We start from the raw sequence: 18,992 nt of genomic DNA on the forward strand, positions 1-18,992 counted from the left end.
AGGAGCTGGAGAGTTCAATCATATGGCCAATGATTTCATCAGTTATTCCTACATAAAGAGACCCCAATGAAAAACTCCGGACACTGAAGCTCAGTGACATATCCTGGTTAGTGAACACGTTGATGCGCTGGGAGAGTGATGGGCTCTGACTCCACAGGGACGGCATGGAAGCCCCCAGACCTCACTCTCTGTGTATCCCTTATGATAAAACTGTTGATTAAGTATAGCACTTTCGGTGAGTTCAGTGAGTTGTCCTATTGAGTTATTGAACAACAGGGGGTCATGGGTACCCCAAAATTGTAGCCATTTGGTGAAGTGTTGGTGGCCTGGGGACTCCTGAAGTACAGCTGATGTCTGAAGTGAGAGCAGTCTTGTGGGGGACTGAGCCTTTTAACTTCTGGGGTTTGTGCCAACTCCAGGTGGTTAGCGTCAGAACTGTATTGCAGTCTATTCAGTTGGTGTTAGACCAATTGGGTTGAAATGGAACAGTGACCTTTTACAGAAAAAGTTGACCACTCCCTGTTCTAAAGGTATATCAGTTTTATTGATTTTTTTTGTCCCCCAAAGAACTATCTTTTGATTTCATTGATCTCTGTCTTTCTGGATTTGATTTCATTAGTTTCTGCTTATATCTTTATTTAATTTCCTTCCTGTGCTCATTTTGTGTTAAATTTGCCCTTCTTTTTCTAACTTTTTTTTTTTTTTTACCTATGGAATTATGCTATCTCTTCTCATCTTGGTATTCATGGTTGCAGATTGAAATTGGCCATGGTGGGAGTATTTACAGAACAAAAATCAGCAAATATTACAAACTGGTGTCCTCCCTTCACCCTGAGAGCCAGTTGTTAAACATTTACTAGCATACTACCTCTAACAGCAATTACATAGCTCTTTTTAAATTTTCTGAGGGGACCGAACATAAAAGGATGGATGACCTCAATGAAAAGTTAATTCAAAAAACGAAGGGACTTGCTGGTGAAAAATGTGATTTGAAATATAGATTATAAATCTAGAATTCTAAAAGAGATTATGTAGTCTCAGATCCTGAAGTCATGAAGAATAGGATAGGTTGGTTCTATTTGTTACTGATTTCAGTGTACTCCTTTTTGAGGAAAAATGCCTTGATTAGATGATCTGCAGAAGTCCGTTGCAGTTCTGTGGATCTATGGTAAATTATTTCCCAGAAGATGGTAGGAAAGCTATTTTATTGCTAATGAAAAGCTGATGAGAGAGTGATTGCTGAGGGATTGATCCATTGCCCTCTCAAGAAGCTCTGAGATTCTCAGACCTAATGGATGGAAAAGAGCAGAAATAACAGAGTTGAGTAGCTAGAGTCTAAAATTTGTAAGAAACATTAGTTGGTTTGACACAAGTTGTCACTTATGTTTTGTGGATGACCTTCTAAACAAAGTGTTAGGGGAATTCTTGGCCAATTTCTCTCTTGATGTGCGGAGAGCTTAGTTCACATGTTGGCATTAAACAGCTTCCGTTAATTGATCAGAGAAGGGCTTGCTGTATATCACTAGTAGGTATGGAAAACGACCATTTTAAAGGAAATTTTAATAGTTAATTTCTGTGCTGTCATAGCTCTTTGATCCCTTTGATGTCGTGTTATAGCCATTATGATGTCTGTCTTCTAGCCCTATACTCTGAGCTGGTACTGTATGGCATTTATTTTTCTATTCTCAGTGCTTAGCTTAATAAATTGCTTATAAATGTGTGTTGAATGAATGAATAAATGAATAATTAAAGGAATATTTACTTTATTCCTTTTTGGCAGGACATAGGAAACCCAAAAGATTGAAAACAATTAAACTTCAGGGATATTGAGAAATTAGCATTTTAAAAAAGACCCAATGTCAGCCAGTGTGTAATATTTTAAGTAAGTTTCATTCAACTTTATTATAGATAGTCATAAGTTCTTAATAAGCTATTAATAAATAAATAATATATATTTTCAATTTAATACAGGATATTCCTACTTACACCCATAGTTTGTTCCTCTGAATATTCAGTGTTAATATAACAAGTAAGACTATTTAGGTAAATTCTTCCTGGCATTATCCTCAACTCCATTCAATTTTTGGTCTGACACTGATTGAGTACCTAATATGGGCACAGCATTGTTCACGGTTGCCTAAAGTTTAAAGAGAGAACCTCTAAAATGTTTGTTGTGCTTAACATACAACATTGATTATATGCTTTTTTCCTAATAAATACATAATCAGTATAAAAACCTTGAAAATAAGCACACATGAAAAAAATATCTATAATCCCATTACCTCAACACACCACTATTGTTTTGGTATATGCCCTTTTTGTATTATGTATCTACAAATATATGTTAAAAATAAGATGTCAAATAGGCAGTGTAGGTATAATAGAGAGGGTACAAGGAATATCTGGAGATGAGTTCGGTTCTGGCTTTGCCACTCATCAATATGACCTTTAGAAAAATCCTTCATCTCTCTTGACTTCTATTTCTTCATTTATAAAGGGCTTGTTAAAGTATCTAAGGGCCCCCTCCACTTGAAAATTCTGATTTCATTGAAACTGAATACCTTTGAAGACAGATTTCATGAGAATGCAATGGAAGGTGTTTAAGCTTATATTCATCTCAATTATGAGACAGATTTAAAAATCTTGAACTAGTATAAATATTGCCTGCTAATAGTTTTGTTATTATGAACCAGTTATATTTAAAGTAACAAATTTCTCCTTGAGCAAGAGCCACAATCCGAATTAATGATGTTATTTGAGTTGATAAATATGTTTTTAGGAAAATGTTAAAATGAGTCTGGTAAGCCTTTAAGTATGCTACCAGAATAAGAAATACAAGATCACCACTATTTTAAGTTCATGGCATTTTATCAAAATAGCCTACCAAGGAGAAAATCATAGCAGCTATGTTACTTGATTCCTTTTGCACTTCAAGAAAATTGATTTTGGCTTCCCTCTCCTCCTCTATGCATATTGTGAAAATGTAGATTGGTATGCAAGAAGTATTTCATATTATGCACCAAAGCTTTAAAAGTGTTAAAAGGTATCTGGTTTGCCTTAGAAGGGTCAGTTTTCACATTAAACAATTTTCGTTGTACAGTTAAGATGTCCTTTTTCCATTTCATAGTAGGATTTTTTTTGTATGCATTTTAACAGTTATTTAAGAGTCCCATGTGCTTAGAAAGGAATCTGAATATATGTGCCTTTTTAAAAAAACCTCAGCACAATGTAGGTTATTCCATCAATACCATCAAATGACTAGGAGCTGTAGTTGGAACAATATGTAAAAATACAGCTTGTGAAAGATTTCCTTTATTAACTGTCATCATCCGCAGAATATATGTTCAAATAAACGTTGTGTAATAACTAAATTTGAGATTAATAGGCCCCTTAAGAAACAGCAAAGTCATTCAGAATAGTCAGTGAAAAATAGGCTGTAAGACTGTAACATGCACACATTGTCCTGCTTACATGCTCTCTCTGGTGTCATTCCCATTTATCACTGTCGGCGGGCTCTGTTCTCATTAAAACACTCTTGCACAAAAGCAACTTAATTTTCTTAAGAGGAGAGGACACCTGATTCAATTTAGCACCCAGAAACAGTAACTTGAATATATTTTTCCTTGCCTGAATTGAGATGAATAGTTATAAACAAGAATAGCCACTCCCCCCATTCGCTTCAAGATTAAAGATATTAAATAATTTTTTTCCGTTGGTATCAAGAAATGGGCCCGCAGAAATAGGCAAGAAATGTAGCTTACCCTCAGAAAAGCACCTGGTGTTATTTACTCTTAACTTGTATTTCTATGAACTTCTGTTCATCCCTGTAATGTTTTTAAAATAAATGGTTAAAGTGATCATTAAGAGGGTGAATATAATGCTCCATGTTCTAAAATTAATCTTTTTTTAAATTGATGGATGCCTTGTAGCAGTACTATAGTATTCATTTAGATTTATTTGTTGAGATGAAATATTTAACCATGATTTCAAAACAATATTTTACTTTTTAGCTATTGCTGCTTAAAAAATACATAACATAAAATAATGGAATCAAATGAAGAGTGTCCCTTTAATGTTGAGCATGGTGTATAAACTCTCATTTTAACTGATGTCCTATATATTTACTTTTCTTTGGTATGGTTCAATAGCACTTACATGTAATAAAGAAATGTATAACTCCAATTTTACTCGTTATGAGATTTATACAGTGAAAATAGTGGTAATTAAGTAGTCAATATTAAAATGTCCTAGCCACTAAGATGCTGAAAGCCGAATAATTATAATTGACTTTTAAAACAAACAGAATAAACTTTTCCTAATTCTTTTTTTTTTAATTTTGTCTTTCTATAGCACTTCACAAAGTAACTCACAAGTAAAGAGAAAATATTTTGTGTTTCCATATTTAATTGAAGCCTAAGGATTAGAATTCAATCATTGATGTCTTTCTGTTTTCTTCCAAACTGAACCTACACTTATAAAGGAAATAAATATTAAGGCCAGTTCTCCTTGTGAATCAGAGGCTGGAGTGATATAAATTCACATAGTTGAGGACCTTTTCTATAGTAAGATGATGCAGCTTGGGTCTCCAATAATCGGCACCAATTGTCAGTGTTCTTTTCCTTATTTTTTTAATACGTTATGCCATATGCAATGGGAATAAGAGAAGTGCTAGATAAACCTTAATATGCCTACTCAAATTTATTTCTTAGAGGAAGCACTTTCGATTTATCAACCCCACCTGATTAGTCCTTTATTATTTTCTCCCTTGTTATGGAACATGATGTATCAGTTAGGCTTCAAATAATCAAAACTCAGAGGAAAAGTAGCTTAAACAAGAAGGGACTCATTTTTCTCGTTTACCAAGATGCCTGGAGAGAGGAGGTGCTGGCATTTGTTCTGTGACACGATACTAGAGTGGCCGTGTCTGCGTTGCTTTTGGTCGTTCTCTTCTGGTTGCAAGATAGCTGTCGCCACTCTAGGCAGAAATAAGGGAAGAAGGGCCGGGCCAGAAAGTAACCCCCATAACCCTCTCCCCCCACCCCCAAGCCTGCATCAATTTATACTATATCCCATTGGCCAGAACTCTGTTGCATGGCAACCCTAGCTTTTCCTTTTTCATGTGTACTTTTTGCATCTTATTTAAAAAGTTGTTTCCTTTTCTGAAGGCATAAAAATCATCTCGTAAGTTCTTCTAAAACTTTTACAGTTTCGCCTTCCAAACCTGGGTCTTTAATTTGTCTGGTATTTTCTTCTTTAGCATATTGAGAAAGATTCAGTTACTCCTCCTTTCTTAACTGCTTTAGAATGGTACTGTTTTAATATACAGCCTTCTCACATTGTTTGTAATTTTTTTTTAAATTGTAAACTTTTGTTCAGTGAGGGTTGTTAGATCTGAGAATCCATTTTGGTCTGGATTATTGAAGTGACCCCAAAGAGATGTTTTGCATTTGCTTCTTTCAAGGCCCCAGAAATTCCACTGGTCTTTGATCCATTTGTGCTTCCCTTGAATCCATCGTTAGTTTGGGATTCTTGAATCACGTGGGTAGTGTAAGTTCAGCCCTGTGCCCACGCTGATGCAGGCCTTATGTTGCTGTCTTTGACTTTGTGAGTAGAATGTCCTAGTTGCTCTCACAGAGGGGACAGCCCTTCCGGGTTCTGCTCTGCCTGCTGTGGGTGTCTCAGTTCCTGTTCTCACAGTCTGGACTGCAGGCCGAAGCCTTCACTGCTTATCGCCTTGTGGGCCGGAGTCGACATTTCTGGGAGAGACCAGTGTCACATGCCTGCTTTACTACTCTGGCCACGACTAACTGTTACACGTCTAGTACCTGGATTTTTGTTTCATTTTGTTTTAGCTCAACTATTCATTTAAAACATTGTGTTGTTGTTATAATTTGCTTACTGAGTGGTGTGAATTTGAGGGTCTTATATTACACGAGATGCCATCTCGCATACTCTTGTTCCCCGCTCCTACCCTCTCCTTCGACAGCATCTCTGGCAGATCTTATGGTTTTCCGGTCACTTTTAGTTACAGTAATAGTCATATATTTAGTAATGAGGATTAACTCTTTGATAATAAGTAATCCGGGACAGTCTAGTTTGAAACATCGAATTCTCTTCTTTCCCATCCTAGGCCTAACCTGTGTTTTTGAAACACAGAAAATTATACCCTTTTCCTTAATGAATATATACACATATGATAAAAACAGGGCGGGCAGGACCAGTGGAGAAGAGGGCATGATCTGCTTCACTATTATTATTATTTTAAATTTTCTCTTCTTCCCTACGGGCCTCTTTAGAGTCAGGGCGAGAGTAGGACAGGTATACTAGGAACAGAGACAGAGTCTTTTCTCGTTGGTGCTGTTGTAATCTGGCCCTCGGTACCCTCTGTCATAGCGCAGAGTCCACATGCTCTCTCCTTCAGCTGGACAGCTTAGGAAAGGGATTCTTCAGAGTGTATCTCACCCCTGGCCCTAAACCTATCCCTTCAGCCTCTTATTGCTGGAGTCTCTTTGTCCTGGAAGGCTGCTATTTTGGGTCTCAAGATGAATCAAATGTGGTGGCCGTCGTCGTCAGAAATGTTTACTTGGTCCACATGGAAGTAACAGAACTTTGCCCCAAACACAGTGGACCTGTACTTAGCCCAGTTCCCCCTCTCCTGACCGCACCGTGGTCTGTTCTAGGCAGCCTCCCCACCTTTGCTGTTTCTAGTCAGGAAGCAAGTACCTGTCCCTGGTCCACTGACACACCCTCCTTACCCCCGACCCCGGTTCTAGGGAGTGCAGCGTGATGATCCCGAGAGCTCTCACAGCGCGCTCTGCTCCTGCGGCAGCCCAGCGGGCACTTTCTGCCCTCGGTAAACATCCAGCAATGGAAGAGCTTGCTTTTGGTAGAGAACTCTCTGTCCTCATTGTTGTCAGTGTTTTTTTAAAAAACTTACCTTTTTATTTCAAATCATTCCAAGTAGCTTATGAAGAAATTAATTTGTTACTGAACTTGCTCAATTTTCCAAAATAATTTAATAAAGACAAGCTGTATAATATATAATGAAACTTTAGTAAAATACCATCTATTGGGTAAAATGGGGCTGATACTGAAAAGCAATATCTTATCTAAAAATATGTAATATAAAGGAAGCCAATCTATTCAGTATTAAAAAACCACCTTAATGTGAACTTTTTTTTCAGTTAGCATTGATCCAATTATCCACTCTGTGATTACATCAAGAGATGCACACACTTTGCGGATGGGATTCACGAGTCGATAATGAAAACATTACTGTGCAGGACATGCAGTTAGCACAGAAGTATTCATTCATTTGTTCATTTATTCTTTGATTAAATAATGCTTATCGAGTGTCTACCATGAGCCAGGTGCTGTCGTAGGCACTGAGGATATAATCTTGTCCAAATTAGAACAAATTCTTGCTGTGATAGATCATTCTTGTAAAATGGAGCATTCTAAATAGGGAATGGGCAAATTGTTTTTGGCAAAAGAGATAACAAATGAAATCTTATATTTAAAAATCAGTGGACTATCTCCGGTATGCCTCCAGCAGGCAGGGAGAGGGAATCCACACCCTGCAGGAGTCTGCTGCATGACCCGAGGGGTCCTTCTGTGAGAACCAATTGTCTTTGGAGGCTCAGGTTTGATCTCAGTACATGAGGTTTGTATTCTCTCTAGCTATGTTTGTTTTAATACAAAAATAATAGTGGGTTTGGGGTTTATTTTCAAAATCAAATATTCACGCGCTACAGATACTCCTGAAAGATGCCCTGGGTTCATCCTGTGGCTTCTGATCCCCCAGCTCAGTGAGATGTGCCAGGGGGCGTTTAACCTCCAGCTTGTCAGGCAGCCAGCAAGAGCTATCACTAGCATGCAAAGTGATTGAAATCTTAATTTTATTTTAAAATAAAATATTTATTACATTTTTAACAACAAAGGGATTCAAAACGCAAACCATAAATGGCTGAACATCTCCCGGGCCAGCTAACCCTTGTGAAATATAGAAAAGTAACATGTTAAAAACAAAAACCCAAACAAGACAGATGGAACATGATTGATTAAATCATGCCTATGCGACGAAGCTGCCATGAAACCCCAGAAGGAAGGGTTCAGAGAGCTTCCGGGCTGGTGAACACGTGGAGGTGTTGAGAGAGTGGCACACTTGGAGAGGGCGTGGATGCTCTGTGCCCTGTCCCCACACCTTGCCCTCTGCATCTCTTCCATTTGGCTGTTCCTGAGTTCTGTATGTGTGTGTGTGTGTGTGTGTGTGTGTGTGTGTGTGTCTGTGTGTCTGTGTGTCTGTGTGTCTGTGTGTCTGTGTGTGAGTATGTAAAATAAATCAGCAATCTAGTGAGTAAACTGGTTTCCTGAGTTCTATGAGCCTCTCCAGCAAATTAATCAAACTCAAACATGGGGTTGTAGGAACCTTCGATTTGTAGCCAGTGGGTCAGAAGCACAGGTGACAGCTTTGACTGACATCTGAAATGGGATCTGTCTTATGGGACTGAGCCCTTAACCAGTGGGATCTGACGCTAGTATCAGGTAGACATTTGGCAGAATTGAGTTGACTCGTAGGACATGCAGTTGTCTGAGAATTGGTTGATGGTGGGGAAAAAAACATGTCAAAGGAATTATACACGCTGTTTTGAAACTTGCTTTTTCACTTCACGTATCAACTTGCTTTCGTATCAGTATAGGCAGATCATCCTTTTTTAATGGCTGTAGAGTATTCCTTGGTAATTCTAGATTTTATTTAAGTAACTCTGTTGCTCTATAGTAGTGGTAAATTATTTACGTTAAGCATATTCATGTAACTATCGTAATAACAAAAAATATGGTCATAACAAACATGTAGGTATTTAAGATGAGCTTCATTAGATTTCTTCCTTAAAAGACTTTAATAGAGCAGAGAGGCACATGAGATGCGTCATTTCAATAGTGTGACAAGTGCCATGACAGAGGTATGCTCAGGATGTTGTGGCAGCAGGCATGGGGACACTAAGTCCACCTAGAAGAGAGAGAGAGAGAGAGTGTGTGTGTGTGTGTGTGTGTGTGTGTGTGTGTGTGTGTGTGTGTGGCTGGAGAAGGTAATTAAAAGCTTCTTGGAAGGACAATGCCCAAGCTGAGTTGCTAAGATCAATAGCAGAGGAAGGGAGAGGGGCGTCCAGGCCAAGCAACAAAGAGCATGATAAGTTTGTGGAACCACAAATAATTGAGTGTTGTCAGACTATAAAATTTGAGGCAGGAAATGAGATCTCTCCTCAGACAGAAATCTGTTCGTGAAGGGCTTGTACACCATGCTAAGGAGCTGAGAATTCCTCATTAAGTCAGAAGACATACCTGTCTCTTATATATCAATTAAATACTTTCTAAAGTGATTTATCATCACTTTTTGGAACATCTGAAAAAAACGTTATTTCTTCACATGCTACAAATGCAGGATTGAACCAACTGTTAGTTTAATTATCTATTGGTGTTGAGTCCTAGATTCTTGGTTCAAGTGTCTGATTTTACATGGTTTCTTAGCCATTTCACCAATGATTGCCCGAGCTCTCTGCACGGGAGAACCAAGTGATAACGTGAGTGAGTTCAGATCCATCACCTCTGTCAGAAAAACAACTAAGAATAAGTTGATCTGCAGCATCTGTGGGTACCTAAGATATTCCATCAGTGTTTTTACTGTCATTTTATAAATTCAAGAACACAGCCGGTCCACGTGAAGTATATGGTTTCTGTTTTGGTTAAAAGAAAAAACTGGATGGAGTGCGAGTATTGCGATTTGATCTGACAAGTAGTAGTTGATGTTTGTTTCACTTTGCCTTCTGAGTCCTTTTACTTTCAATGATCCATTTTTTTTAAAATGCCGGGCAGAACCATTAGTTATTTAGTATAAGGCTGGTGAACAGCACAGGAAAGAAACAAATTTGGAAGAGAGGAGCTCAAGAGGGAAAGACCTCATTCCTTTATTAAAAAGAAAGATTGATCCATTTTACATACAAAATAGGGTCTAGAAATAAAGTTGTTTGTGGGGAAGGTGCATTTCTGTAGAAAGGAAGGCGATGTTTCCTGTTGATCTCACCACAGCTCATTTAGTTATACTGTTTTATTTATTTTTCTCCACACATAAAACTTTTTCCTGAATCATCCGTAATGGAATTCCAGGAAGAGGTGCTAAATACATTGCCGTAGTTTACAGTTGTCATCTGTAACGTTTCACGTAGCCAAACCTTTTTTTTTTTTTCACTGCTCCCTGTACAACATGGAACACCATATGCCATTGTCCCTGTCAGGAAGCAAAGGTTTTCCTGGCCTGTGCCTGTGTTCATGCCACACAGGAGCTGTGGTCCAGTGCCATCTTTTATTGATGGGGGCAGCAAAGGAGAACTCTAATGAAATTATCAAAGCTTTGAATTAATTATGAACCTGAATAGGAGAGCTAAGCTCTCTGGAGCCAAGGATCTCATTACCCATGCACTCTCATTGCATCCTCTTCTGGAGCAGAAGGCGTTTCAGCTACAGCTCTTAGCTTGGCTTTGGACTTTATTCAAACTTGCTAAGCTGACATATTCTCCTTCCTACGACGTGGCTGCTAATGTCCATGATGATTAATTTAATTCTGCTCTGGATCTACAGGAGATGTCAATAGGTTTTCTCTGCCCCTCCTTTTGCCTTTTATTTATTTTTTCTTTCTTTCTCCTTATCTTTCATCAAACTGGATGTTATGCAAGTTTCTATCTTTTTTGAATAATGTGTGAAGCTTTTAGGATTCAAGTGTAGCTTCATGGAATACAGTGATTGATTTAATGTTAAGTGCTATATTATTACATCTACTGTGTATTCCCTGGATATTTAGGTAAGCATAAAGTCAAATATTTCTTCTTTGAATTTTTAACATCAAATAGAGGTTTTTCTTTCTTGTTTCTATCTTAGAATGAATAGAATAGTGATAACTTCCACGGTCTTAACAGTGTTATTCATAATTCTACCGTGTGTTGTATGGGAACCTCGGACCTCACCTTTGTGCATATAGTTCATAGGACTTATGCTCCCTGATAGAGAGTAGTTAATGTTTGTTTTACAATTCTTATTTTTCTTTCCCAGTAATATGAAATTCTTTATGAATAAATCAACCTCTGATTGTTTTAACTCTAGTAGCAAAATCAATAACTACAAGGTTTCAATTTACAATTGGTGGTGATTCTTTGGTACTGTCATATAGGTTCAGAGAATCTCATGGCAAGCCTTTTCGGCTTGCTTTTGAGACCCATTATTTATGAATTCCTAAGCTGCAGGTCATCTGTCTTAGTAAACTACAGGCCACTAGCAATTTTTGTATGCAGTGACTAACTTTGCTTTATAGAGTCAATGTTTTAAGGTTTTAAATAGTAGGGAATGGGAGAATGATAGTCTTTGCTTTTTGTTTTCCTGTTCACTTTCAGTGAGTTTTTTTCCCCCCATTTATTTTCTTTGTAGGCAGCTGCAATATTTAATTCAGCCTTTGGAAGTTTTTTGGTAAGTAAATGTGTTTGTTGTGATGTTGTTTGTATGAAAGATTTCGTGAAATTGGACTTCTTTTACTATTTGGTTAAATATAAAAGTTCTTGAATCCTTTATGCGCCATTATCCATAATCTGGAGAAAATTAGTTAACAAATAAAGAAAACGTTCTCTTACAATATAATTTGGAGGCTTGGTTTTAATATTCCATTTAATGGATTCATGGAAACAATTAAAACACTATGAGTCTCCTTACAGAGGTTATGTCAATATATTGATCATTTAATGAGGTCTTTTAGATTATTATTATTTTGTATCATGGGACTGAGGATTTTGAAAAGGAAACATGACCCAGCTGGTCAGAAAGGGAATGCTAATTTACTTGTTGACATGTCATTTATTTTATACATTTCACTGTCAAAGATGCTACTGTCTTAGCTACTTATGAGAAACCTATCTGAAAAAAATTGGAAATGAGGAGATAAATAATGAGTAATTTGCAAGAAAATGCAATAATTTTTTGACATGTGAACTATGAATTCTGTTAAAAGATTAAAAATAGTTCATTTCAACTTTCATAAGTAGAACCAATATAATTAAAAGGACAATACTATTTTAACATTTTTAGTCATTATTTTTTAAATGATGATGTAACATAGACTTGTTTGTGTTAAGAAAGAATGAGAAAGAAACTGAATTTTTTGTTAAATGAATATTTTTGTTTATATTCTTCCTAAAACTTTGCTAAATTCATGAAAATAAATTAGAATACTATATTTTTAGGTACATAACTTATTAAGAGATATGTAGTCCAATGAGTTACAAATAATTGAGAATAGAATCAGTGGGGTATAAACTGGTTCATGAATCTAGGAAAAATGTCAATTGCTTCTGTTTAAAATGTTCTCGATGTCACTTATTATTGCATATATTTAAATGTAATTTAATCTTTTAAATACATTGCTACATAGTGTTAATTCTGCACCTTGCTATACAACTCTTAATGTTTCAGTGTTATAGAGCTTTTAATTTTGTAGTTTCTGCAAAATATATGTTTAGAGTATGTCTTATTTTTAAAAAAAGAAGTACTAATGGTATTGCTGATGCTATATTACTACTGGTTTCAGAAGAGAGTTAATAGAGTCTATTTCATGAAAATGATCTCTTGAGCTACTTACTTTAGACTCAATAATATTTGTTAAATCATTATTGCATGTGTCCAAGTATTTTTTTATATGTTGTCACAGTTGACAGAATAATATGTTAGATATGATCTTGTTGGAAGCCAATTTTTATTATATTGTTTGGAATCATGCACATCCATTATCAAAACAGGGCATCCTAAGCTTGATCTCGTACTCATTCAAATGTCTGAGGTAATTGAGAAAATAAGTTTGAGGCCATTGTCTGAATAACTGAAGCAAAATTCACTGTTCCTTATTTGGAGAACAAGCTCACCAGGTATAGTTTAAGCCTTGCATTGACTGAACGGTGAGCATATCAGGATATTTGTTCTACAAGGCCCAATTCTTGGATAAGATCCAGTGAAGTCAAACTTGTCTTGGGGATTCTTTAGGGTTTTTATTCTGCGCTTTTACTTCTGAGAAGTTGTGCATTCCCACTCCTTAGTCTTCTGCTCTTTTTTCTCTGTTCATCTTTTATTTTACCTTAATTCAATTAATCAATCAAATGTATCTATTGTGTCCTGCCACATAGCGATAGTTTTCTGGTAACTGTAGAGGATGCAAAGAAATATGGCATGCGTCCCACTAGGTTGTGGAGACGACACGTAGAAAAAGAAATGCAGTGTAAAAGTGAAGAAGTCAAACAAAAGATGTTACTCGATATATGATTTTCAAATGGCAATGGCGGTATACACTCTGAAGTCAAAGGTCAGACAGAAACCATTTCTCTGGGCCTTGAGGTATGATAGGACTTACCTAGTAAGAGAAGAGCGGGAAGGAAATGGCAGAGCAATGGCCGAAGTGTCTTTTCCATTTTTACTTCTCCTTCATTTCTCTTTTTTCTTTCCCAAGGTTGAAAATTATCAGAAAGGATTTGAGAATGAAAATTATGACTAGAGATTTTTTGCTCAAGTGTTATAAAAGAAATAGTTCTATTTCTTTTTTTCCTTTCTCCATTGTAGTTACAATAAACCTTGGATCCTGAAATATAATGAGTCGGAACTGAATCAGTTAGAATTAGGTTCAGCTTATTTAACAGAAAATAGATATAAAGTGGCTTATACAAGATCAAGGCTAATTTCTCTACTATGTAAAATGTGGAGGGAGGCTGTCCAAGTATGAAACAGTGGCTTCATGGTCTCATGGTGGACCGAGACACCCATCTTCCTCCTCCACCTCCACAGCATGCAGCTTCCTTCCTCAGGTTGCCTCATGATCCAAGATAGCTGCTGGAGCTCCAGCCAAAATGATACCTAGATAGCAAGGTAAAGAAGTGAGTTTAAAGGACAAAAGAGCTCCGTTAAAAGCCAAGTCTGCTTTCTTTAAATAGCATTCTTTAATATTCAGCGTCATACTTGGCAGTAATATCTTACTGCAGAACTTAGTCATATGATCATACCTGGCTACTGGAGAGGTTGTGATGTGTGGCAATTTGCTAGGAGCTAAAAATTGGATTTCTGTTACTAAGGAAGAAGGGAATGAGTATAACGAGGAAGCTAGCACTTTCTGCATATGAGCAGTGTACCGCAGTTGTCAAGAGTTTGAAGAAAGAGATTAATCTCAATTAAATGATATGAGAAGGCTTCAGAGAGAAGATGGTGCTTGAGTTGGGCTTAGGAACAGGACTTATCTTAGAGGGAAATTCTGAATTATAAACTTCATGTTTTATTTTGTTAGTCTTAAAGAGTGGTGTTTGGAAAAGTTTTGGAGAAATTTTCTTTATAAATGGAAATTATGTACCTATCCTTAAAATTTAGGATATGGGAAGTAGTGTAGTTTCTGGAGTCAGACTTGTCCGGGTTTGAGTCCTTCCTTGATCAAATACTAGCCTAACCATAAAAGCATCCTTATGTATAAAATGGGGTAATAAGACCTAAACTATACGGTTGTGATGAGTATTTAATGGGGTACAATGCTTGTATGATGTGGTAGAGATATCTGATGTAGGTTTTTTTGTCCAAATTCTGCCATGAATTTTGTGTGTATGTGACCATGGACATCCATAAAATGAAGAAATTGTTTATCTCTCACCTACTCCTATGAATGCTAAAATACACTGATTTAATGGTTATTCTTTGGTTATGAGTGACCATTTCTTTTGTGTTTACTTAATGGAATCTGAAGAGTATTTACTTCAGATTACATTAACACTTTGATTGAAAGGCTTTTATTAGAAGATTTTTTGAAGAAAGAACTCTGAAAGCATTCTTGTTGATTTTCAGACATCTGGGTATACCAAAGAAAACACTGTACATATTTATAGTTAGTTTAATAATGTCCCAGGTCTAATTAAAACACAGTGTTTTTAAGAACTAATTGTTACAGAAAAACTTTTCTTTTTTTTTAATGTGGCTAGGCTGGTAATAACCAATGATAGATGAATTCAATTTACATAAATTTCAGACCAAGAGAATATTTTAAAATCATGCCACAGAGGATTGTTTTAAGTTAAGAAGTTGATGTCATTATCTCCTCCTCTCATTTAAATTGTTTGGTTTACAATAATTATGAAGCGTAATAAGTGTTTTGAGATTTCCCTTGATGAGATTTTAATAAAATTTGATAGTCAACCACCCTGAATAACAAAATTTATATGTATACATATTTTTCTATATAAAATTGCGCATTTCAGGTTCAAACACTTCACATGTTTTCTTCATCAAAAGAAAGATTAAAAAATAGATATTGGCAACTCTAACAAATTCCAAATGAAAAACCTTTTATTTAATTTAAAAAGATTCAACTATTGAAAAAAAACAGTCACATGATTTGTTAGACCTCTAGCATTTTTGGTTTGGAGGCTGAATTTGGTGTTTCCATGTCTTCAAGAATTATAGTTTAAAATTTAAAAAGAAAAGAGAATTTTATCTTCTTAGACTCCTCTGACTATTTTATTGTTTTTGGTAACCCCTGATCCTAAAGAAAAGCCCACCCTAGTGAGTGATGAAGTTGATCATGCCAAACTGTGTTTCTAATACTATGTTATAGAACATCATAGCGATTCATAGCAACATAAATGTAAGGATTTCTGAAACAGCCCCAGAGTTATGAACAAAGTTAAGTCATTTTTGAGAATGCTTAATACCTAGTTTAAAGAAGATCGATGAGTCACTGTTTACTTTCTGAATCTCTTCATTAAAAATATTAAGAAATTGGTTTCTTTTACATATATATATTTTTTCTTTTAAAAGAGTCATTGCTGCTGCTAGAGGAAGCTATTCTAAGATGAATAATTTGTTTCATTTCAGACCAAGGATTAAAGGAACTCCTTGCCTTGAGCTGATGAACTAGCCAGCACATAGTGTTCTTCCCTTCCCTAATTGTTGTTCTGTCTTTCCTCTTTGCTTTGGCTGGTCCTCCATTACAACCCAGCTTTGTAGAAAGATTTGAGTAGTTAACCAATGCATTACAATATTGCTGAAAAAAATCCCAAACACAAATGGTATGTTTTAATAACTTGGGATGTAAGTTTATCAATTTCTTTTATTCTTCCTTTCTTGTACAAAAACATACTCAGCCATACTTAGAACAGAGAGAAAGCACATTAACTGTTACTCATTGATTGCTGGGCAGCAGTGCTATTTAAAATTCAGAGCAAGAATCTCAATTATTAACATAAAGGGTTAAGACTCAATTGTTTAATTTGGTTTTCCTTTCACCTAAATCTAGGATGTCAGTTTTTAATTTAGTTTATGTTGATGGAATACTCCTTTTGTGCAATATTGAATGCTATGCTGATTTTTTTCCCCTTAATTTTCTTAAAATCTTAACCAACCCAAACTATTCAGCTGAGATCTTGGTTTTCCCCCAAAAGTTCATGACTTGTTTATAAAACAGGTTTTTATTTTCATTAAGCTTAAATGCCAGAACAAACAACTGAATTTTTAAGCAATATTCAGTACCTCGTTATAGGGTGTTATTTCAAGTTCATCCTTTTTACAGTTAAGAACTTGATAAAATCAGGGTTAAAATAACCTATCTTAGGCTTTAAAATATCTTATGAACTATGTTCAGACAATGGGAAGCTGGTTTCCACCCTTATATAATGGAATCCATCATCAGGCTGTACATTTCATTTTCTCACTTCTTTGGGCAAATGAACATCATAAAAGCTAGATTGCTGAGAACAGACCACTTTCTCTTCTAAAAAAAGAAAATACCATTGGTTAGTTAGCACTGTGGTACAAAATGGGAAAATAGGACTTGAAATTAACACACAGATACCTAGAATCCATTAGATTCAAGGCACTTTTCTAGATACTGAAGCAAATACACAAAACATAGATACACGAAAAAAAATAAATAACAAGAAAAGATTTAAGAAGGAGTGAAGACAGGAAGTGCCTTCAATGCATTATTTTTTAAATTTCTTTATGACTTTTGCCATGTTGACATTTGTATTAGGTTAAATAAAACTTAATTTTTAAATTTAAATTAATTTTAAAACAAAAATTTACATAAACAGTATAAATAAAAAAAAATCTTGTCATGAATATAGAGGGTAACTGAAATTAAATCAAATAGAAAAAAGCTAGTATTGATTCGTAGCTAAATTCTGCAGCCTACACAGGGCTCTGAGTCCAGTGCCTACCATCCCAAATATTGAAGTCAGCACAAGTACCAAACCAAGAACTGACCCTTCCTGAAGGATTGCAAAAGGTTTTTTGAAGAGAGTAAATGTAATCATCAATTCTCTGTCCATGTGTCCTTTAAGTCATCCTGCTTCGACTCCCACTTGGGGCAGCACTGTTCTTAAATTTGGAGAACCACCATTCTCTTAAGATAATTTGTCAATCATTTCATCAAAAGGGTGAATTAAAACCATTTGGGGAGTTCAAATGAGGAAGCCCCTAGAATCAGGGACTTTGGCAACATGAACATGTTTGTGTTTCTTTCTTTATTTTCTACATAATACTTGACAGAAAAAGCAGTATGCGTGTGTGTCAAGCATGTTTGCGGATTAAAAATATGCTATAATGCTTCTGTAAGGAAAACCCTGTGATAGCTACATTTGGATTTGTTTCTAAAACAAACTGCTATCTGAAGCATAGTCATTGTAAATAAAAAATAGTCTTTGTTATGTAATAAAAATATATAGAATCCTTACCTACTCTATTTTAGCAGCATAATGCTCTATGCTGTCTGACAGGACTTGTGTAGCAAGTAAATGCATTAGTCACAGTGACCATTTTTCTTGCAAATTTGTGACATAGATTTAATTATAGAAATGACCAGCAACTTACAAATCTAATTTTGGTGGAGGCTGAGGCAACTTTTTTTTTTAATTTTAATAATGATGGATTTTTTTTGAAAGCAATGATTTCATTACTATTTAAAGAAATCTACTGGTTTAGAACTAGCCAATTGACTGAAGTTATTTTATTACCCTTTAACAAATGCCATGTACTTTCGTTTTAATTTTTATCAATTTTTTTAAATGTCATCATTCCCAAATTGGAAAGGGACCTGCTCTTATAACCATTTAGGTAAAATAAATAAATATAAAATTTTTGGAGGGGCCACAGGATATTTGTAAAGGGCCTCCTAAGAAACATGATCCTAGTAGTTGGTTAAAATGAAGACTGCATTTCCTTAATTTGAATCCAACCTACTGTAAAACTACTTAGTTTATGGCCTTTAGGAGGAAATACCCACTGACTACTAACAGATAGTAGATGGTTCTCATTTCTCTGCTTCTATTTCTCCAAACAAAAATTCTATCATAATTAATTTTTATTAAGCTAATATTTGGAGGATCTAGGCATAATAGTGTGGCAAGCCAAACAATAAAGATTTCTATCTTCATCTGTATTACAGATTCTTAAGATGAGAATATCATATATGGTGGAGGGTTGAGTGGGGGAAGAGGTAATAATTTTCCATTATTAATAAATGTACACCATTAACTCAGATCGCACTGCTATTCCAAAATAAATCGACATGTGGGAAGAAGCAGGAGGGCATGAAGATGCATAAACTGTGTAAACTAGGGGATTCTGCCAACCAAAAAGAATCTTCCTTTTTAATTTCTGGTTCTTATGATGAAAGCAATTTTAGACATCCACACTCCACTGCAGACTCAGGTTTTCAAGTAAACATTTAGCACTTCTTAAAAACAATGGTCTGTGTTATTGAAACTGGCAGATTATAGTTTGACTGAAATTTAAAAATCAAACATCGGGAGTTTTTTTAGCTTTGTTTCACTGCATATTGCAGTTTGGCCTTATATCAAGTTCATTAATGAAACATTTGTAGACTTCCAGCTAGGTCTAGAACTAAAACAAAACAAAACAAAACAAAAACAAAAACA

At 35.7% G+C, this 18,992-nt stretch overlaps 1 protein-coding gene across 4 annotated transcripts in view; it reads left to right on the forward strand.

Moving 5' to 3' along the window:
• SLC10A7 (solute carrier family 10 member 7) overlaps positions 1-18,992 on the forward strand; it is a 199,204-nt gene that overhangs the window by 55,565 nt on the left and 124,647 nt on the right. For 3 of the 4 annotated variants that reach the window (XM_025042885.1, XM_025042888.1, XM_006906349.3), the window contains exon 5: positions 11,476-11,514. The exons of the other annotated variant lie outside the window; for it this stretch is intronic. In XM_025042885.1, coding sequence (XP_024898653.1) covers positions 11,476-11,514 — 39 coding nt within the window. The remainder of the gene's footprint in view (positions 1-11,475; positions 11,515-18,992) is intronic. 4 annotated transcript variants of the gene reach the window in all.

Source organism: Pteropus alecto, unplaced genomic scaffold (genome assembly GCF_000325575.1).
Source record: "Pteropus alecto unplaced genomic scaffold, ASM32557v1 scaffold50, whole genome shotgun sequence".
NCBI lineage: Eukaryota > Metazoa > Chordata > Mammalia > Chiroptera > Pteropodidae > Pteropus > Pteropus alecto.